General features: G+C 36.7%; 1 protein-coding gene across 2 annotated transcripts in view; it reads left to right on the top strand.

Moving 5' to 3' along the window:
* Positions 1-23,537, top strand: part of GMNC (geminin coiled-coil domain containing) — a 48,873-nt gene that overhangs the window by 6,264 nt on the left and 19,072 nt on the right. Inside the window, exon 5 of one of the 2 annotated variants that reach the window (XM_086319571.1) lies at positions 1,640-21,731. The exons of the other annotated variant lie outside the window; for it this stretch is intronic. Coding sequence (XP_086175697.1) covers positions 1,640-2,257 — 618 coding nt within the window. The 3' untranslated portion in view covers positions 2,258-21,731. Of the gene's footprint in view, positions 1-1,639; positions 21,732-23,537 lie in introns of those variants that run through there. 2 annotated transcript variants of the gene reach the window in all.

The following is a 23,537-nucleotide window of genomic DNA, read 5'->3' as shown; positions in this document are numbered from 1 at the left end:
CTATCCCCTTTATACAGACAGAGAAGTGATGTGAGAAAGAAGACCATTTGGGTAAAAGTCCTTGATTAAATGTAAGTGTATGAAACAATATGTCTTGAAATTCATCAATAGGATGGACGAATTTTTCTGAAAGAAAAATAACACTTTCAGAAGAATGTTTATGCATCATTTCTCTGAAGTATCTAGATTGCAGATTTTAGCCATAATGTTACAAAAGGAGTTGCTAAAGAATCAAAAACCAGTCAAAGGGGCTGCTGAGACAACAGAAATTAATCCTAAGATAGAGTTAGATGGTTGAAACATTGAGGTGGGAATTAGATCTGAGAGACATGGGTTTCTTTCAATTGTCTGTTTGACTTTAGGTAAATCAGTCTCTCACTTGGGGCCTTATTTAGTTCATTTGTAAGTGGATGGACTAAAAAGATCTTTCAAGAATCTTTCCAGCTCTAAATGTTATAAATATGGCTGGAGCCGAATGGAGCTGAAATCTCTTAACTGATGATTAGACATAGCCAGTGACATAACCTTTTAATGAACATTGTGTTCTTACCCTTTAAAATGTTTCTAACTCATGGATAGTTTGCCATTAGTCCCTTTTTGTTATTCTTCCTTTTGAGAGGTTTTGTATTTTTTAAATTATCTCTTTGCCATTCTCTTACCATTATTGTTTTATCATCAATCTTTACCTTACTTCTAGGCAAGCTACATTATTTATCTAATTCAATCATATTGCTTACAACTCTTACCAGATATAACAGTTTAGAGAAGAAAACCCACTATATTAGTTTCTTCAGAATTCTGTTTGCTTTGTTAAGAAAACAGCGTATAGCTCACAGTTATTAGCCCGGGCTCCGATCTTCAGCCACTATTCTGTAAAAAAAGACAGTTATCAAAGCAGTAAGTGATATTAATTAGGCAATTTTTTCTCTCTTGTTCTCAATTTTCCAAGATTTAGAATAATATGATACATATCACATGGGAGTGCTATGAAAGTTAGTAAAATTAGAGAAAGAGTGTTCCCTAGCCTTTTAATCAGTGGTTCAATCTAGATTCAGATGGCTTAGGTTTAAATCTAGGTTGAGCAATCCTTAGCAAGTCACTAATGTGCTTCTGCCTGTTTCCTCATTAAAGAAGATTTCAATAGCATCTACATAAAATGAGGTCATGCATGTACCTCAGTACATGATAGTTGTTATTATTGCCATAGAAACAATAATCATTACTTCCCTGAACTGAAATTTTAAAGACATCATTTACTCCCTTCAACTTTTAAATGACTAGTACAATAATATGAATTGGAATTTCTAAGTGGTAACATGTCATCATAGATTTTAACTTAAAGACAGGTTAATCCAATCAGTTTTGCTTTGTATGAGAAAATAAAAATGTATTCAAGTTTTGTAGGGAATTAATGTAACTAGTAAATATTTGACAATAGTAAAGAAAATGATGTTGGGTGATTGATTGTATTTTTTTTTTAATTTTATTTTATTTTTAAACTTTACATAATTGTATTAGTTTTGCCAAATATGAAAATGAATCTGCCACAGGTATACATGTGTTCCCCATCCTGAACCCTCCTCCCTCCTCCCTCCCCATACCATCCCTCTGATTGTATTTTCAAATACTATTTCCCCAGAAATTGCTGTCATCAGATGAGTTCTCCAAAGCATGTAGAAAATTCAGAAAGGGGAAGAGGAAACCCAAAGAGCAAAGATATTTTCCTCCTGAGATTCCCCATCATAAAAATGCCAAGAGAAGCCTTGCTAGTGAATTTGCTAACTGTGGACAACATGGACCCCCTGTGGATCCCTGGGTTCTTCAGACACTGGGGTTAAAAGACCTCAACACCATTGATGACACCTCATCAGCTAACTACAGTGCCCTCTCGTCTCATGCCAGACAGACCACTAGCACATTTCCCCAGTTTCTGGATGAGGCAATTGATTATCCCAATGCCCCTGGGGAAGATCTGCCAATTGACTATGGAGGTGATAGAACTACCCCCTTGCCAGGCACTGCCAACCACAGTGAAGATTTTCACTTCCTTTCTCAACTTTCAAATCCTCCAGGAGGACTACAAACTCTTCCTTACTATACTTCTGATGTGTCACCCAATAAGACAGAGATGGCCTTTTCCACATCCTTGAGCCCTCACTGTAATGTGAAAACGCACTCCTTCCACCAGGGACAAGCCTTTGTTCGTCGAGATGAAGAGGGAGGCTGGAAGTTTACCTGGGTCCCTAAGCAGTCTTAGTGACACCCTCTTCTATCACAAAGGACTGCCATGAACTCTGTTTACAAGACCCCTCTTGCACTTGAACCTGACTATGTGGAAAACACAAGCTATTGCCCAGACAGTCTCCTGCCACTTTAAATGTCACTCTCAATTACCCGCTTAAATCTGCAGGGAATGGCTTCCAAGAATCCATAATGAAACATGCCTGCTCTTCTTTCACCTAAATTTGACTTGTTTACACACCCCCACCTGCTGTTGACTTCCTCCCTTGGCCTTTTACTTGAAAAGGTATTTTCCAAATGCCTGAATATTCCTTTGAGACCTAAATGTGCTGTTCCAATTATAACAAGTCTAACAGCTTTTCTTCTCTCATCAAGCAGTTTAAATGTTTGCAGCCTTCACCTTCTCAGTTTTACTTCTCTTCTGTTCCTCTTCATTTCTAAAAACTGCTTTTGAAATGAGCATTTTAATTGCTCAAAGTACCTGCTATTAGGTGTTCAAATATCTGAGGGTGGGGTTGAAACAAGTATCTTTGCCCATCGTTGTTCCTGAAGACATAATATAGGTATAAGTAACGTTATATGAGACAGTTTGTTGAGTGTCCCATGGTGGAATTGACATATTTCTTCAAATACTATAACTCTACTAATAAGCAACAACACTGATAAATTAAAATATAAAAGATATTTAAAATTATACACTTTCCTGCATAGTGTATCAGCTTCTGTGGGCACCTGGCATTTTATCTGTAACCAACGTGACTCAAACAAGAACATTTTTTGAGGGACTTGTGGTAACAGAATAAGTCACTGTCCTAAACTGCTTAGATGCTGATAAACTTCTATTCCTGAGAGTATAGTCTAGCCTAGCCCTGACATTGTATTACTCATCCATTCAGTCATTCATGTGTTCATCTTTTCATTCATCAATACACCCAAAATATTTGTAGAACACCAACTATTGGTGGTGTTGGTGTAGAACACCAGCACAGTTCGTACCAGGCATCATGCTATGAGGTAGTGATAAAATGTGAACACGTTAGACGCTGTGGGTACCCTCATGAGACTTAGACCCACTCATCTGCTGTGACCTTGAGAAAGCTACTTCCCTGGTATGAACATTCAGTTTTCTGAGCTGTAGAATATAGAAGTCAGACTAGATAATCTCTAACATTCTATAAATCAAGCCTGGGTCCCATCAGCTTTATCCTAACATTGTCATCCCAGGGCACTATTCTCTAGTTTTGATTGGCACTGTAGATATGTTGGATGAACTTTTTTATTTATAATTTTTTTTAATGTGAGCCACTTGTAGTTAACACTAGAAGTCATTGCTCTGATCACAGTATTCTTTTCCTGGTATGAATCCATTTTGGGGTTAAATCAATCTAATTGTGTGAGAACATGAATCTAAAAAATATAGACATTATTTTTCAAATAAGTGTGCATAGATTTAATGGAAATATTGACATAAAAGATGTCTCTCTCTAAATTAAACATATTCTTCATGCTCATGCTAGTTTTTCTTTCCAATTCCTCAAGCTCCCTATCCTTTCTAGAATATTTTACATTTCAAAGATGGGCACCTATTATTTTGGGGGGACCAAGCTTCAGTTGATAATAAAACCCATCATGTTGAATGCCCTTCCCATTTTTTCTTTATTCTGCCCTTCATTAAGTTGTCTGCACAGCCAGTGCCTAGTGAGTGAAAGTTGCTCAGTCGTGTCCAACTCTTTGCAACCTCGTGGACTATACAGTACATGGAATTCTCCTGGCCAGAATACTGGAGTGGGTAGCTTTTTCCTTCTCCAGGGGATCCTCCCAACCCAGGGAACCCAGGTCTCCCACATTGCAGGCAAATTCTTTATCAACTGAGCCACAAGGGAAGCCCTTCATTAAGTTGCCTGTACAGTCAGTGCCTAAGAGCATGAGTATTCTATTTGGAATTCTTTGCAACTAAGAGATACCTTTCATTTTTTTGTTGCTGCTGTTTGGTTTTTGCTTTATTTTGGTGATGTGAACAAATAATCTTTGTCATAAAGCTTTGCTACTACCCAGTTTTCTCTATAATCTGTGAAGGGGAATCAAATATATTTTATGATTTAAGAATAAATAGAACACATTCTATTTTCTAAACACAAAATCCAAAATAAAAAAGTTCCTTTTACATTCTAGAATCGGTTCCCTGTATGGGTAAAATTTATCTCTTTTTAATAACAAACTTAAGAATTAGAATTGACTGTACTATAGTAGTAGGAATCAACAAAGCAACATAAATATTTTGAAAGTATAAATGATCAAGCAGTAAAACAAAATTGATTAGTCAGTGAATAATTATTTTGCATTTTTATGTGCTTTATCATGTGTTAGGTACTATGAGGAAGCATCCAGGCTCAGCACATTTGGGTACATAAAACAAAGCCACATAAAATGTAATAGCTTTTAAATGAAACTTGGTCTCAGGCCAGTTTAAAGAAATTACAGCACATTTGTGGTAAATGATAACTTGCTCTGGCTTATATGGGAGAAAATTACCACTTATTCTCACAATCACATCTATAGGTATTTGATATTCACTTGAATTATGTATAGAATATTATTTTGCTGATGTTTAAAAAATTAGAAATTTTTCTCACTTGAGTATATGTTCTAACTTTATGGTCTTACTATGCCCATCCAGCAAACCAGAGTTAATATTTTACTAATATAAAGTGTAAAATAAAAATTAAATAGCACTTTTGTGATTGCAATGAATATTTTTATATTGTGCATAACATTTTCTAAACATTTTCTTCTCCTGGATTTTAAGCATACTCATTTGATGTGCACCTGTTTTGTACAATATATGTGGCCAGACCAATATTTTCAGCATTTAGAGTTCATTCTTTATCTAGGATACATTCCAGGTGTTAAGTGGCCTAAAAGGTCAAGTGCTTTTTGTGTATAGCACTCTTTACCTCCGATAGAAATTAGAATCCAGTATCAGTTTTTAATATTGATGACATTTCCAGTGTCCTCTGGTCATCTGAAAATAAATCATACTTGTATCTCATGAGCATCTGGAAAATAAAGGCAATTGCAAAATTTATTTATGCAGGTGACATTTAATGAATGGGAGTGTTTAACATTACAGTGATGCTAAACTATAATTTTGAAAATTTTGAAGAAAAGAAACTATGTTAATCAATGAAAATAATTTCTCTGATCTGTTTCAAGAGAACAGCAAAATTTTTAAAAAGCGTGATAAATCAATTCAATAACTGACCTATTAAGTACAGAGTTAATCTGTTATAATTTTTTGATACATTTATTTCTTGCCTGTAAGTCAAGATGTGTGATTTACATTTGTTTCAGCTTACCAAAAGATTCACATAAGATAAATAAATAATAAATGCATCATTTAAAAAATTAATAAACCAAATAAAATTGGTTTATAAGTTACAAATATATGGTATATTTCATAACATATTTGTCATATTTTTGTCTACATTTGTTGTTACATGAACATAACCAGACATCCAGTTATAATTGTTACAATGGATATTCTATAAATGTAAAATACAATTTAACACTTAATATTTTAAATGATTTTTATGTTTATGATTTAAAATATTTTTAATTATATGTGTCAATTTTGTAATGAATTTATATCTAATAAATAAATAAAGGGCAAAAAACTGAATCCTATATTTTTGGCCTTATTTTAGAAAATTTAAAAAAAAAAAAAAAGAAAATTTTTCAGTGAATGAGCAACAGGCTAAGAACAAGTTTTCTGTATTCATATCTGCCATAAGTTTGGCAATAGAAAAATATATATTTTAATTTCCAAATAGTGGTATGACTAATAATTGTCACTCATTTGACAGATGTAGTCTGTGCCACGCTCTGCAGAAGATATAAGGATAAAATATGTGCTCAACTAACATGGCTATAAATGAGAGAAAAAGCTTAAATAAGCTTAATCAAAGCAAGAGAATAATTAACCTTCATAAGTAAAAGTCTGTGCTTCAGATATGGCTGGATCTAAGTGCTCAACCAATATTGTCAGGAATCTGGTTTGGGATCTCAAGGAAAACTGATGATTAGGAATGGATTCTGGAATGGAGTTAAGATAGTACTCACTACACAAAAGTTTGGCAGAAACCAGGATGAGATAGGCGATATGAACGTGAAGAGCAACTCGTTATATCCCATGAACTATTGTACAGTTATGTAACATTCTCTTTATTGTTCGCATCATAAGCCCTCCCTTCCAAAATGAATAAAACCTCAGTTAATGTTCCAGGCTGTTCTCAGTCATACCAAGGGAGATTATGAAAATATTTGGGTGTCTGCACATAAAAACTGTGAGGAGATTTTCCCCTGAGATCACTATAAGAAGCCCTAGGGGAAAATTAATATCAAGAGATATTAATATATCTATCTATCCCTAAGGGGAAAATTAATATCAAGAGAAATAATTTGAGACTCACATATCATGTCAATAATCATTTTTACACAGATTTCCAGTAATGAGTAATTCACATTTTACTTGGTTTCTCTACAGGGATTTTTATTTTTTTCTTTCTTCTTGGAGACAACCACCTCTAAATCTCATGCTAAATAAACTTGAAAATTCATGTCATAATACAGTCTGTTAGAAATATCCTGATTTCTACTTTACAAATGAGAAAACTGGCTCTAAGTGTTTTATAGTTCAAGTTGTAACAAGAAATTTAGGCCTGAACTAAACCCTGGGCACTGACTTCAGACATAACTTTTTTTTTCCTATATTATACAATCATGATATTTGGGACAAGTAAATATATTTACAGTCTGCAATCTGTTATAGACTATTATAGGTCTCAGAGCTAGAGACTTGGAAGTAGAAATTTTTGCTTATTTCATCAGAAATCTTTCTGTGGTCCAAGCTCTCTTAATCCCAATGTTAAAAGGGATTACTCACAAAAGACTTAATTCATCCTCCATCATTTAAAAAAAAAGGGAAAGTCTAAAAATTGAAAACTACTGTATAAATTTGAGATTAAAAGAGAAGTGAAAAAAATTAATGTACTTCTTAAATGAAAGGAAGATAAGAGAAATAAATCTCTCTCTGATCTCTCTGTGCTGCTAATATAGAAGCTTAAAGTAGCAGTTTATAAGCAAGGTTGATGAAATCTCTTTCTTTCTCCCTTTGTACAGGAAACAGACTTTATTCCTGTTGAAGTAATAACAGCATTCCTTCTCCTTTAACTATAATTTCCCTGGTGGCTCACTTGGTAAAGAATCCACCTGCAATGCAGGAGACCTGGGTTCGATTCCTAGGTTAGTAAGATCCCCTGGGGAAGGGAATGGCTACCCACTTTAGTGTTCTGGTCTGGATAATTCTATGAACAGAGGAGCCTGGTGGACTACAGTTCTTGGGGTGGCAAAGAATCATATAGGATTGAGTGACTTTCACTTTCTTTCACTTTTCTCCTTTCAATCCTTTTAAGTATAACTCTAAGGAATAGCAAAATAGTTGAGGAAGCATATTTATAATGCTGAGACCACTTCTTCTAAAACACAGGGAACATTCTATTCTCTCCTGGAAATCAGGAGTTAAATGATACTTTTTCAGGGGTGGGGCAGAGCAGATGTTTCTTTCTCATCTCTTTTCCAGGTTTATAATCTGAAATAATAAGGCACAGAAAAGATGTTTCAAAGTAACTTTCTTACTTCCAGAGGGTCCTTAGTACTCAAAGGATGGTCCTTCTGGGATAAGGCTCAAGATCTCAGATCTGTAATTAGGAGCATTCTAAAGGCACTGTTCCCTCAGGGCTCTCTAGTTGCTCTGAAACCAAGAGCAGGAGAAGCCCTGTAATGAGTGTGAAGTGAGAAATCAAAATGCCTCATTACAATCAGGCAAAAGGCCGAATCACGCCCTCCTTTCATGTTAGTCTCCCGAGATTTGCCACCTTGCAATCTTCTTTCACCCCTGACCCACAGAGGAGTGTGGAGAAGTGTGGGATGTGAAACTGGCATCTGCACAGTGCAGCCCCTGCTGCATCCACTGGGAGAGTGTGGTGCACCCCAGGCATCCCAGCTTCCTGTGGGAGCAGGGCAGCATATGGCCAGAGACCTAGTCTTTTTCTTCTTTTGATTTTAAGGCTCATAAGTAGTCTACCTAGCCCACCCTACTGTCCTCACTCCAAATTTCTACAATATTTTTTTGTGTGTGCTTTTATTTTATTTTTTTTCTTAAAGTTTATTTTATTTTTAAACTTTACATAATTGTATTAGTTTTGCCAAATATCAAAATGAATCTGCCACAGGTATACATGTGTTCCCCATCCTGAACCCTCCTCCCTCCTCCCTCCCCATACCATCCCTCTGGGTCATCCCAGTGCACTAGCCCCAAGCATCCAGTATCGTGCGTCAAACCTGGACTGGCAACTCATTTCTTACATGATATTTTACATGTTTCAATGTCATTCTCCCAAATCTTCCCACCCTCTCCCTCTCCCACAGAGTCCATAAGACTGTTCTATACATCACCAAAACTCTACAAGCAATAAATGCTGGAGAGGGTGTGGAGAAATGGGAACCCTCTTACACTGTTGGTGGGAATGCAAACTAGTACAGCCACTATGGAGAACAGTGTGGAGACTCCTTAAAAAACTGGAAATAGAACTGCCTTATGATCCAGCAATCCCACTGCTGGGCATACACACTGAGGAAACCAGAAGGGAAAGAGACACGTGTACCCCAATGTTCATCGCAGCACTGTTTATAATAGCCAGGACATGGAAGCAACCTAGATGTCCATCAGCAGATGAATGGATAAGAAAGCAGTGGTACATATACACAATGGAGTAGTACTCAGCCATTAAAAAGAATACATTTGAATCAGTTCTAATGAGGTGGATGAAACTGGAGCCTATTATACAGAGTGAAGTAAGCCAGAAGGAAAAGCAATATTTTTAATTAATATGCTTTTTTATTTAAAATTATTAATTTTTTTAATTGAAGGATAATTGCTTTATAGAATCCTGTGGTTTTCTCTCAAAGCTCAACATGAATCAGCCAGCCATAGGTATACATATATCCCCTCCTTTTTGAACCTCTCTCCCATCTCCCTCCCCATCCCACCCCTCTAGGTTGATACAGAGCCCCTGTTTGAGTTTCCTGAGCCATACAGCAAATTCCCCATTGGCTATCTATTTTACATATGGTAATGTAAGTTTCCATGCTACTCTCTCCGTACATCTCACTCTCTTCTGCCCTCTCCCCACATCCATAAATCTATTTTCTTTGTCTCTTTCTCCACTGCTGCCCTGCAAATAAATTCTTTGGTATCATCTTTCTAGATTCTGTATATATACATTCAGTTCAGTTCAGTCTCTCAGTCGTGTCCAACCCCATGAATCGCAGCACACCAGGCCTCCCTGTCCATCACCAACTCCTGGAGTTCACGCAAACTCACGTCCATCGAGTCGGTGATGCCTTCCAGCCATCTCATCCTCTGTAGTCCCCTTCTCCTCCTGCCCCCAATCCCTCCCAGCATCAGAGTCTTTTCCAATGGGTCAACTCTTCGCATGAGGTGGCCAAAGTACTGGAGTTTCAGCTTTAGCATCATTCCTTCCAAAGAACACCCAGGGCCGATCTCCTCTAGAATGGACTGGTTGGATCTCCTTGCAGTCCAAGGGACTCTCAAGAGTCTTCTCCAACACCACAGTTCAAAAGCATCAATTCTTCGGCGCTCAGCTTTCTTCACAGTCCAACTCTCACATCCATACATGACTACTGGAAAAACCATAGCCTTAACTAGATGGACCTTTGTTGGCAAAGTAATGTCTCTGCTTTTGAATATGCTATCTAGGTTGGTCATAACTTTCCTTCCAAGGAGTAAGTGTCTTTTAATTTCATGGCTGCTGTCAACATCTGCAGTGATTTTGGAGCCCAGAAAAATAAAGTCTGACATTGTTTCCACTGTTTCCACATCAATTTCCCATGAAGTGATGGGACCAGATGCCATGATCTTCATTTTCTGAATGTTGAGCTTTAAGCCAACTTTTTTACTCTCCTCTTTCACTTTCAGTATACGATATTTATCTTTTTCATTCTGATTTACTTTATTCTGTATAGTAGGCTCTAGGTTCATCCACCTCATTAGAACTGACTAAAATGTGTTCCTTCTTATGACTGAGTAATATTACATTGTGTATATGTACCACCTCTTCTTTATCCATTCATCTCTCAATGGACATCTATGTTTTAGCTATTGTAAACAGTGCTGCAATGAACAATGGGGTACATGTGTCTTTTTCAAGATGGGGGACATGTGTCTTTTGGTTTCCTCAGGGTATATGCCTAGGAGTGGAATTTCTGGGACATATGGTGGTTTTATTCCTAGTTTTTAAAAGAATCTCCATACTGTCTTCCACAGTGGCTGTATCAATTTACATTCCCACCAACAGTGCAAGAGGGTTCCCTTTTCTCCACACCCTCTGCAACATTTATTGTCGTAGACTTTTTGATGATGGTCATTCTGACTGGTGTGAGGTGATATCTCATTGTAGTTTTGATTCACGTTTCTCTAATAATAAGCAATGTTAAGCATCTTTTCATTTGTTTGTTAACCATCTGTATGTCTTCTTTGGAGAAATGTCTGTTTAGATATTTTCCCCACCTTTTATTGGGTTGTTTGTTTTTCTGGTATTAAGTTGTATGAACTGCTTGTGTATTTTGGAAATTAATCCTTTGTCAGTTGTTTCATTTGCTATTATTTTTTCCCATTCTGAGGGTTGTCTTTTCACCTTGCTTATAGTTTCCTTTGCTGTGCAAAAGCTTTTCAGTTTAATCAGATCCCACTTGTTTACTTTTGTTTTTATTTCCATTACTCTAGGAGATGGGTCATAGAGGATCTTGCTTTGAATTATGTCGAGTGTTCTGCTTATGTTTTCCTCTAAGGGTTTTATAGTTTCTGGTCTTACATTTAGGTCTTTAATCCATTATGAGTTTATCTTTGTGTATGGTTTTAGGAAGTGTTCTAATCTCATTCTTTTACATGTAGCTCTCCAGTTTCCCCAGCATCACTTATTGAAGAGGTTGTCTTTGCCCTATTGTATATTCTTGCCTCCTTTGTCAAAAACAAGGAACTTATAGGTGCATGGGTTTATTTCTGGGCTTTCTATTTTGTTTCATTGGTATGTATTTCTGGTTTTGTGCCAGTACCATACTGTCTTGATGACTGTAGGTTTGTAGAATATACTCTCTTTGGAAACAGTGAATAAATTACATTTCTTGTGAGCTGTCCTGTTATTAACAAAGGAAGAGAAAGGGCTGGACCTCCAAAATAACCCTCCAACAAATGTAAAGAACATCCTTCCATTGGCCTTGGAAAGGACTTCAGGAAGATTGTTTAATATCTATGCTAATGATTAGCATTTATTTGTGTCAGTAGATCAGAATACAGACAAAAGACTTACTTTCCTACATCTCAGTGATATTATGGAAAAAGAAAGGACTCTAGTCAACAAATGGAGCTTCCTCTCTCACAACTGTAGTACCTCAGGAATTAATTTAACCTTCTTCAGCCTCAGTGTATTCACCTATAAAATGGAGATAATGTTTTCCTTGTCTCATAAGTTTGTGACATCATCATTTAATTTTTAAGAATCATGTGTAAGTTAAGATTCTGTCATTTCTCACAATCTTCACACAGAGTAAATGTCCGTCCAATTTAATTCTCAAGTAAAAAAAATTCATACTGCATAGAATGTTACATCTTAAAGCCACTTTTACATATTTCCATTGATTCAAATTAGGAAATGCCCTCTGTTTTCCTCTTATGTTCAAAGTGCAATTTAATGTTCCAGGGACTATGGCCCATGTCTCAGAAGAGTTTGTAAATTGGTGAGTGGAGAGAAACTAAGAAAGGGGTCATGGGAGGCATGTTGAGACATTCATTGGAAATTAAGTTAGAATTGAGTCAGTAAAGCTAGATGTAGGAGGAAAATAAAGAGAAGAGAAGCTCCAGAGGGAAAGGGGTGAGGTCTTTTCAGGGAGTGATCACTAGCCGAGTGACTTCAGAGTAGATTTTTTATGAAGTAAAATCTATATTTTTGTAATCTAGCAGAAATTTCTGTACAGTGAAACCTATTACTGACTCCACAGATGTATTATTAATAATAGAAGTGGGTACCACCTATGGCATTCAAAAGAATAAAAGCAATAATTTAAATATGTTATTTGCATCCTTAAAATACTTTAATCATAATTTTCATGCCTATTTACATGATGTTAATATAGTAACTCATAAAGAAGTCCAATTTTTTTAGACTTTTTAAAAAAAATGCTCTTAATTTGTCAAGACAGAGTCAGGCAGACCCTTCAAAGACAAAGTTATGGGGATACAGGTAGTTGAAATGATCAGTTGTTTTTGATTTATATCCAAAAATGAGCAATGATTTAAGTGTTTTAAAATTCACTTTATATATGTGAACATTTTGAAGTTTCCTTTTGTGTTTTCTCTATTTGCTTAAAATATTAATAAAAAGTGATAACCCATCTAGAAATCTGAAGCAATATCAATTTGTTTTTTTCTCTAAAGCTGTTTCTATTGTCACCTGCAAATTAATTTTTTAGTTTGATGAAAGCATGTAAAACATTGCTTCTGTGCAAAATATTAATCAATAACTTTTCTTGTACTATTAGTTACCCTCAAGTTACAGCTTGTAAAAGTTTTCCTGAAAACACACTGCATTTTCATATATGCATATTTGCCTATGTATTTTGCATGTAATATTTATATACAAAGGAAGTGACTAAGAAATATATATTAAATAATAAAAATACTATAATAAAACATAATTATAGCTTCATCATCTGAAACAATTTAATGAAAATGTATACATGAACAAAGCAAAAAGCAGAAATGAGATAAACAATACAAACTTTTTTGGGGAGGGGACAGTTGAGGATGGAAAATTTGGATGACATGTTTTATTCTCATTTATGTTTCTGTTAATATCCAAACCAAAATAATTTGCCAAAAAGCTAAAGAGAAGTGACAATAAAAGATAATGAATGGAGTTCATGGTGCTGAATATGTGATAGATTCTCATTGTCCCAAAGCAATGAATTGCCAAGGAATAAAAATGAAAAACATGTTGTATGATAGAGTTAAACATTTAGGCAACAAATACTTGAGCTATTTTCTTCCCAGATGAGATGATTTTTAAGCCATAGGAAATAAGCATTCCAGATCCTTAGTTAATGAGGTCATTTTATTCACCATCCAATTATGCATTTCTAATTCTTCATCACTTTTGAATAAAACAATACTACTATTAAAATTAATATCAAAATCTTTATTATGTTTTAGATACTGCTTATATTAATTGATTAAAATGAAAATCAGCCAAAGTCTATAATATACAATGATCAGGAATCCACACGGGTATGTGTGTAGATAAACAAAATGTTGTATAATATATAACTTTTTCTAGAGAAGGAGTCAAGTTTACTTTGCTGTGTGGCAGGGACCCTAGAATTCAATTTTTATCCAGAATCTTAAATAAAAAGCAGGTCAGAACCTTTATTATTTATGTCATTGTAATTCATCTTACTCTTTTAGCATGCTTCTAATCTCTAAGAAGTCACATATTGTAACAAATCCCTGATCATCTGCTTTGCTTTCCCTCTACTTCCCTCCTTCTTTTTTTGTTTCAACTTGCCTATCATTAATCCTATTAATTACAACCAGGCCTGGAAAGTAATTTTATTTCCCAGTTGATCTTATTATCTTCAGAAATATTATCTTCAATATCAAACCTGAATTTTATCAACTATTTCTTTTGTATCACTACTGTCACAATTCTAACACCCTAACAAGCCAGAGTCTACACATGGATGTAGCCAGATGGTCAGTACCAAATTCAGATTGATTATATTCTTTGCAGCTGAAGATGCAGAAGCTGTATACAGTCAGCAAAAACAAGACCTAGAGCTGCCTATGGCTCACATCATTAACTCCTTATTGCAAAATGCAAACTTAAATTGAAGAACATAGGGTGAATCACTAGGCCATTCAGGCATGACCTAAATCAAATCCATTATGATTACACAGTGGAACTGACAAATAGATTCCAGGGATTAGATGATACCCAGAATGCCTGAAGAACTATGGACAGAGGTTCATAACGTTGGACAGGAGGTGGTAATCAAAACCATCCACAAGAAAAAGAACTGCAAAAAGGCAAAAGAGTTGTCTGAGGAGGTCTTACAAATAGCTGAAAAACGAAGAGAATGAAAGGCAAAGGAGAAAAGGAAAGATATACCCATTCGAATTCAGAGATCAAAAGAACAGCAAGGAGAGATATGAAAGCCTTCCTCAGTGATCAGTGCAAAGAAATAGAGGAAAACAGTAGAATGGGAAAGACTAGAGATTTCTCCAAGAAAATTAGAGCTATCAAGGGAATATTTCATGCAAAGATAGGCACAATAAAGAACCTAAAAAAGCAAAAGATATTAAGAAGAGGTGGCGAGGATACACAGAAGAACTATACAAAAAAGATCGTAATGACCCAGATAACCACAAAGGTGTGATTACTCACTTAGAGCCAGATATCCTAGAGTGCGGTCAAGTAGGCCTTAGGAAGCATCACTATGAACAAAGCTAGTAGAGGTGATGAGCTCTGAGTTTATTCCAGCTGAGCTATTTCAGACCCTAAAAGATGATGATTTTAAAGTGCTACACTCAATATGTCAGCAAATTTGGAAAACTCAGCAGTTGCCACAAGATAGAAAATGTCAGTTTTCATTTCAATCACAAAGAAAGGCAATGCCAAAGAATGTTCAAATTACTGCACAATTGCACTCATTTCATGTGCTAAGCAAGGTCACACTCAAAATCCTCCAAGCTAGGTTTTAGCATTACATGAACTGAGAATTTCCAGGTATACAAGCTGGATTTAAAAATGGCAGAGGAACCAGAGATCAAATTGCCAACATCCATTGAATCATAGAAAAAGCAAAATAATTGTAGAAAAACATCTGCTTCATTGACTATACTAAAACTTTTGACTGTGTAGATCACAACAAACTGTGGAAAATTCTTCAGCAGATGTGAATACCAGACAACTGTACCTGCCTCCCAAGAAACCTGTATGCAGATCAAGAAATAACAGTTAGAACCAGACATGGAGCAATTAATGGACTGGCTCCAAACTGAGAAAGGAATATATCAAGGTTGTATATTGTCACCCTGCTTATTTAACTTATATGCAGAGCAGCTGGATGAAGCACAGGCTGGAATTAAGATTGCCAAGATTGTCAATAACTTCAGATATGTGATGGCACAACCCTTATGGCAGAAAGCAAAGAGGAACTAAAGAGCCTCTTGATTTAGGTGAAAGAGAAGAGTGAAACAGTGGCTTAAAACTCCTCTTTCAAAAAACTAAAATCATGTCATTCAGTCCCATCACTTCATGGCAAAAAGATGAGGAAACAGTGACAGACTTTATTTTCTTGGGCTCCAAAACCACTGCAGACTATCACTGCAACCATGAAATTAAAAGATTCTTGCTCCTTGGAAGAAAAGATATGACCAACATAGACAGCATATTAAAAAGCAGGGACATTACTTTGCTGACAAAGGTGAGTATTGTCAAAGCTATGATTTTTCCAGTAGTCATGTATGAATGTGAGAGATGGACCATAAAGAAGGCTGAGCATCAAAGCATTGATGCTTTTGAACTGTGGTGTTGGAAAAGACTCTTTTTTTTTCCTTTGGACTGCAAGGAAATCAAACCAGTCAGTTGTAAATGAAATCAACTCCGAATATTCATTTGAAGGACTCATGCTGAATCTGAAGCTCCATTACTGTGGCCACCTGATGTGAAGAGCCAACTCATTTTAAAAGATCCTGATGGTGAGAGAAATAGAAGACAGAGGATGAGATGGTTGGATAGCCTCACTGACTCAATGGACATGAGTTTGAGCAAACTCTGGGAGTTGGTGGTGGACAAGGAGGCCGGAGTGCTGCAGTCCATGGGGCTGCAAAGGGTCGGACATCACTGAGTGACTGAACAACAACCAAGCCAGAGACTTGTGTGGGTATCTGCATGTTCAGTCACTTGGTCGTGTCTGACTCTTCACGACCCCATGGACTGTAGCCCACCAGGCTCCTCTGTCCATGGGATTCTCTAGGTAAGAATACTGGAGTGGGCTGCTATTTCCTCCTCCAGGGGATCTTCCTGATCCAGGCATCCAAACAGCATCTCCTGTGTCTCCTGCACTGGCAGGTGGATTCTTTTACCCTGAGCCACCTGAGAAGCCTATGTAACTCCTATAACAAGTACAAAGAGAAAGTAGATCACTTAGAAAGGAACAAAGACTCTGTGAGTGGGAAGAATGGTCAATCAAACTTGGGTCTTCTTCACAGCATCATTATGATCTCAGATTTGTCTTTTTACCTATATTATCACCTCAATCATCAATATATATTGGACCCATAAGGTATGTTATGTATTTAAATCTATGATTTCTATCAAGGCTCTTGCTTCACCTTAGCATTGTGAGGGAAAGCTAATGATGTATTTTTACAAATCATTTTTTTTAAATCACACATGCTTATGTGAGAAATATTAGAAAACAAAGATAAGCAGAAAGAACAATTGTAACTCTGAAACCACTATGTACAGGTTTATATACATATTTTTTGTCTTTTCTTCTATACACAAATGTGTATTTTTTACAAAAATTAAACTATTGCAATCCTTTTATCTTTATTATGTATTTTCTATTCTTAAATAATAACTTAAGTAGGCATCTTTCTCCATATGTAAAGGGAGGTAGGAATTTGGATAATATGACCTTTATATTTTCTTCAACTTGAGGGTGACATGATTTCTTTTAAAAGGATGATTATTAAGGCAAAGCTTGTTGAAGACTTTAATGGATACTTAGAGAATGATTATAACTGGTTTATGCATCTGTTTGCCAATTACTTTTGAATATTTATTTGTAGTGTAGAGAAACAATGGTTGCTCTGTTGTATCCAAGGTGTGCTGCTGCTGCTGCTGCTGCTGCTAAGTCACTTCAGTCGTGTCCGACTCTGTACGACCCCAGAGATGGCAGCCCACCAGGCTCCCCCGTCCCTGGGATTCTCCAGGCAAGAACACTGGAGTGGGTTGCCATTTCCTTCTCCAATGCATGAAAGTGAAAAGTGAAAGTGAAGTCGCTCAGTCGTGTCCGACTCTTTGCGACCCCATGGACTGCAGCCCATCAGGCTCCTCCATCCATGGGAGTTTCCAGGCAAGAGTACTGGAGTGGGTTGCCATTGCCTTCTCCGATCCAAGGTGTGCAAATGTATTAAAAATGGTCTTAATCTCATTGCTCTGACTAAGGTGCTGAAATCTGCCCCTGAAATTGCATCTCAACTACTAAGAAGCTAGAACCTGTTATATAGAGTGAAGTAAGTCAGAAAGAGGAAAACTAATATAGTATATTAATGCATATATATGGAATCTAGAAAAATGATATTGATGAAATTATTTGCAAAGAAAGAATGGAGATGGAGATGTAGAAAATAGACTTGTAGACACAGTGGAAGAGGGAGCGAGAGGGACAAATGGAGAAAGGAGCAGCAGCATATGTATCGTATCAGGTGTAAAATGGTCAGTTGGTGAGAAGTTGATGTGGAGAAAAGGGATCACAGTCTGGAGCTCTGTGATGACCTGGAGGGATGGGATAGAGGCAGGAAGGGAGGATAGGAGGGAGAGAATATATGTGTAATTATGGCTGATTTGCATTGTTGTAGTAAAGATTAAGGTTAAAGCCGCACTGTAGCTCACTTTAAAATATTGAACATATGGAAAGCAAGAAAACTTATATGACATACTTAAGAGACCATAACACAAATACACAACAGAAATTACAGATAGATATTTTCAGGATATAAATTAGAATTATGCTAATCTTAATGTCATTATTAAATAAAACAGTGAATTTGTGACATATGTTATATTGTGATTTCTTGCTTTTATAACTGAACTTGAGTATGAAATTTTGGCAAGTGGAAAAAATTCACTTCTGTGCCAATATCTTTCCTCTCCCTGGAATTTCCTTCCTTTCAATTAATGTTGAAAACTCTTCTATTTGTAAACTCTCTTCTCATTATTTACACAGTTTTCCATCTAAGTGTCACTAAATATACTTGACACTTGTGTCTTAAGGGAGAGAAGTTAGTTCCATGGCTGGTTATTCAGGTATTAGATTGTCAGCATTCATCTGCATCTCATTCATTTAGCAGAAATCACTTACTAGCCACTCTATACTAGTCTATGCTTTGAGGGAAAAGCAAAAGCAATGAGCGTGAGAGATAAGACAAAACAAATAAGCATAATATACATGTTTTTAAATGGTACATTACATAACACAATATAAATAGTGATGAGGAGACTGAATATAGAAAGAGTTTAATTCCATATTAAGACAGTTATTGCAAGAGTATGAGTAAAGAGTAAGGATTGGTGAAGTGGCATTTGACTAATGGAAGCTGGAAGATCATTTGACAAGAAAGGAAACGATGAGAACAAAATCATTCAGGAAGGAATTTACGGTGCATGAAGTAGAGTGATGGTATACAAAGCCGAGAAATTAGGTGGTAAAAATATGTAGAGAACTTTCTCTTTATCCAGAAATATTTTATGGAGTTTAGACTTTACTTTAGAAAATAAGGATTCATGCAGGCTTTTGGGAAAAAGCATTATCCATTCATAACGATTGTGATCCACACAAAGGCTTTGGCATAGTCAATAAAGTAGAAATAGATGTTTTTCTGAAACTCTCTTGCTTTTTCCATGATTCAGCAGATGTTGGCAATTTGATCTCTGGTTCCTCTGCCTTTTCTAAAACCAGCTTGAACATCTGGAAGTTCACAGTTCACGTATTGCTGAAGCCTGGCTTGGAGAATTTTGAGCATCACTTTCCTAGCGTGTGAGATGAGTGCAACTGTGCGGTAGTCTGAGCATTCTTTGGCATTGCCTTTCTTTGGGATTAGAATGAAAACTGACCTTTTCCAGTCCTGTGGCCACTGCTGAGTTTTCCAAATTGGCTGGCATATTGAGTGTAGCACTTTCACAGCATCTTTCAGGGTTTGAAATAGTTCAACTGGAATTCCAGCACCTCCACTAGCTTTGTTCGTAGTGACGCTTTCTAAGGCCCACTTGACTTCACATTCCAGGATGTCTGGCTCTAGGTCAGTGATCACACCATCGTGATTATCTGGGTCATGAAGATCTTTTTTATACAGTTCTTCTGTGTATTCTTGCCACCTCTTCTTAATATCTTCTGCTTCTGTTAGGTCCATACCATTTCTGTCCTTTATCGAGTCCATCTTTGCATGGACTATTCCCTTGGTATCTCTAATTTTCTTGAAGAGATCTCTAGTCTTTCCCATTCTGTTGTTTTCCTCTATTTCTTTGCATTGATTGCTAATGAAGGCTTTCTTATCTCTTCTTGCTATTCTTTGGAACTCTGCATTCAGATGCTTATATCTTTCCTTTTCTCCTTTGATTTTCGCTTCTCTTCTTTTCACAGCTATTTGTAAGGCCTCTCCAGACAGGCATTTTGCTTTTTTGCATTTCTTTTCCATGGGGATGGTCTTGATCCCTGTCTCCTATACAATGTCACGAACCTCAGTCCATAGTTCATCAGGCCCTCTATCTATCAGATCTAGTCTCTTAAATCTATTTCTCACTTCCACTGTATAATCATAAGGGATTTGATTTAGGTCATACCTGAATGGTCCAAATAGGAAAAGGAGTACGTCAAGGCTGTATATTGTTACCCTGCTTATTTAACTTATATGCAGAGCACATCATGAGAAACACTGGGCTGGAAGAAGCACAAGCTGGAATCAAGATTGCCGGGAGAAATATCAATAATCTCAGTTATGCAGGTAACACCACCCTTATGGCAGAAAGTGAAGAGGAACTAAAAAGCTTCTTGATGAAAGTGAAAGAGGAGAGTGAAAAAGTTGGCTTAAAGCTCAACATTCAGAAAATGAAGATCATGGCATCTGGTCCCATCACTTAATGGGAAATAGATGGGGAAACAGGGGAAACAGTGTCAGACTTTATTTTTGGGGGTGATTGCAGCCATGAAATTAAAAGATGCTTACTCCTTGGAAGAAAAGTTATGACCAACCTAGATAGCATATTCAAAAGCAGAGACATTTCTTTGCCAACAATAGTCCATCTAGTCAAGGCTATGGTTTTTCCAGTAGTCATGTATGGATGTGAGAGTTGAACTATGAAGAAGGCTGAGCACCAAAGAATTGATGCTTTTGAACTGTGGTGTTGGAGAAGACTCTTGAGAGTCCCTTGGACTGCAAAGGAGATCCAACCAGTCCATTCTAGAGGAGATCAGCCCTGGGTGTTCTTTGGAAGGAATGATGCTAAAGCTGAAACTCCAGTACTTTGGCCACCTCATGCGAAGAGTTGACTCTTTGGAAAAGACTCTGACGCTGGGAGGGATTGAGGGCAGGAGGAGAAGGGGACGACAGAGGATGAGATGGCTGAATGGCATCACTGACTCGATGGACGTGAGTTTGAGTGAACTCCAGGAGATGGTGATGGACAGGGAGGCCTGGAGTGCTGCAATCTGTGAGGTCGCAAAGAGTCAGACATGACTGAGCGACTGAACTGAACTGAACTGATTCATAACTATATTTTAGGAAAATAAAGATATCAATAAACATAGAAGGCAATAAGGAGGAAGTGGAATAAGGGGTTAGGCGAATATCCTAGCATTGGCAGTAGCAAAAGAAAGGAAAGCTAGAAAGGACAGTACTGTATTATTTTTCCCCCAGAAGAAACAAAAATAAGATTTTATTTGACAATGAAAAGAATACTGTGTTGGTGAAAACCTCTAGTTGAAGTGTTTATTATGTGCAATGTTTTTATTGATCTTATTTAATTCTGTGGGAAAATCTATAATTGGGTATGAATTCTTATTCTTTACTGTTCTCTCTCTCATCCTCCCACTGTCCTAATTGGTATTAGCTTGTTCAGTTTCACAGATGAAAGAAAGGCAGAGGGGAGAGAATGAATTCTGGAGCTATTTTCTAAAAGCTGATATACATTATGTGCTTAATAAATCATAACCTAGTCATGTGTATAAAATTTTAAAATCCTACAGAAAAGGCATGATCAGCCTCTTGTTTTTTTTTTTTTTTTTGTTGTTGTTGTTGTTGTTTGTTTGTTATCTCACGAATGCTTACATTCTGGATTGAGATCCATTCAACATGGCATTTTTAACAGCCCACTCAATATATTGAAATTCCTGTAAAGAACATATTTTAATATGATTTATTAAAAACAATGTTCAAATAAACTGGAAAATGTTCATCTATCAAGGTAACTATTTAAAAGTTATTCATTGAACAAATACAATATTAATGGAGTGGTTAAAATGAGACACTAGATTTGCTCAATTTAGGAAATAAATGCACACATGATACAGTCTCTTGTCTTCAAAAACTTTTTATCCTAGTTTGGGACACAGATGTATAAACAGATAACTTATATGTAACTAAAGATTTGCATAAATTGAAAAAAAACTTACTGAGAGGACCTAGCGATGAGATGTAGAGGAACGAGTACTGCAGTGGCAGTCTGGAAGTCTGACTTCTGATTCACTTTGTCACTTATAGTCTGTACAACCTTGCGTTCTAAGTCATTTTCTTTATGAAACAGAAATTTGCATGCAGGGGACTTTCTTAGGTATATTCTCAGGAACAAACATGTCAGGGACTATATGCACATTCGGGAAAAGAGAAAAAAATAAATGGTGTTTCAGTTAAAGCCCTCAGACAAACACATGGAGAACTCTGGAGCTGACCTGCCCTTCAAATTTGAAGTAAGGAACTTAGTTTTTGTACCCCAACCTTCAAAGTAGGATTAATCTTGGGTGTGGCAGCTTCTTTCCGCTGAAGTCCATCCTTGAAGAGTTAGGGGAATGAGTGCCTTAACCCTGAAAGGGATTTTGGATCACTCATAGTGTTCCTTAAGATGTACCTCTTGCACTGCTCAGATTCACTTGTATCAACAATAAGTTCATTTCATATGAAAATATCTCCTGTAATATTCTGGTTTATCTTTTTTTTTCCTGTTGAAACTCAGAAGAATTTTAAAAATTTAGTGTTCACAAAGAAGTTCATCTTGGGAGTGCAACTGATACTCATTATATGGCTTATTATCCATTCTTGGTGCACCCTAAACTTCTGCTAGCAACCCTGCTTGTCTAGGTGACTTACCTTGTAGTGATTCAGACTGTCATTTATATGTGATCTGATGTGCTGGTCACCATGATCTTCCTGCCATAAATAGCTCTGGCTGATGCTCTTGTCCGTTTACCATTAAATTGGGCAAGAGGGTACTGTTATTCCAGTCGGTCAGACAGATGTCAAGCACTTCCTCCATATAACCATTTTGTATTGGTAGCCCAGTATCCTCCTGATAGCTAGGATAAACTACCCATACAATTGTTTCTTTTTCTTATCTGTTAATCTCTTAGCACAAAGAACCCAAATGACTTAGAAATAACCACAGCATAAGGTTCTAGGAGACTCTTACTATATCTCTGATGGAGGTGTCCCTCCTCTAAGAAGAGGACATCCAGAAAATGGAGATTAAAGCACAAATTCTTCAAGTGAATCAATGGGTGAGGGTAAATGGACCATTCTTACCTCCTTGATATGGGAACTACATATTTTACTTAATGGAGGCCTAGCACCATAAAATAGATCACTGATTTATGGTGTAAACCACATCCAAGAGGATAACATATCACCTTTGTGGGTTATCATCTTCAAGTTGGTGCTTCATCTGTATTACTCAATTATGTTGGCAGATTCCAGGTGAGAAGGAATGTAATGAGTCATATGCTCACTTCTATATCTCTTTTGGTATAGTTTCCTCTTTCTGAAATTATATTATCAGTATTCTCAGGTGTCTTAGATGGTAAAGTATCTGTCTGAAATGCAGGAGACTCAGGTTCGATTCCTGGGTCAGGAAGATCCCTTGGAGAAGGAAATGGCAACCTATTCCAGTATTCTTGCCTGGAGAATCCCACAGACAGAGGTGCCTGGTGGGCTGCAGTCCATGGAGTCACAAAGAGTCAGACACAACTGAGCAACTAACACTAACTAACTAACCAGTCTAAGTGGTAGATCTGAAAATCTATATGTTTTTGGATAGTGGTACTGGCCAAGAGAGTAGTAAATGTAGGCCTATAACTTAAACATATATCTGCTGCTGCTAAGTCGCTTC

The sequence above is a fragment of the Bos grunniens genome, chromosome 1 (genome assembly GCF_055505025.1).
Source record: "Bos grunniens cultivar Pamir isolate PY7600 chromosome 1, Bosgru_T2T1.0, whole genome shotgun sequence".
NCBI classification, from domain to species: domain Eukaryota; kingdom Metazoa; phylum Chordata; class Mammalia; order Artiodactyla; family Bovidae; genus Bos; species Bos grunniens.
The sequence above is the reverse complement of the archived record's forward strand: the minus strand, read 5'-3'. Positions and strand labels throughout refer to the sequence as shown.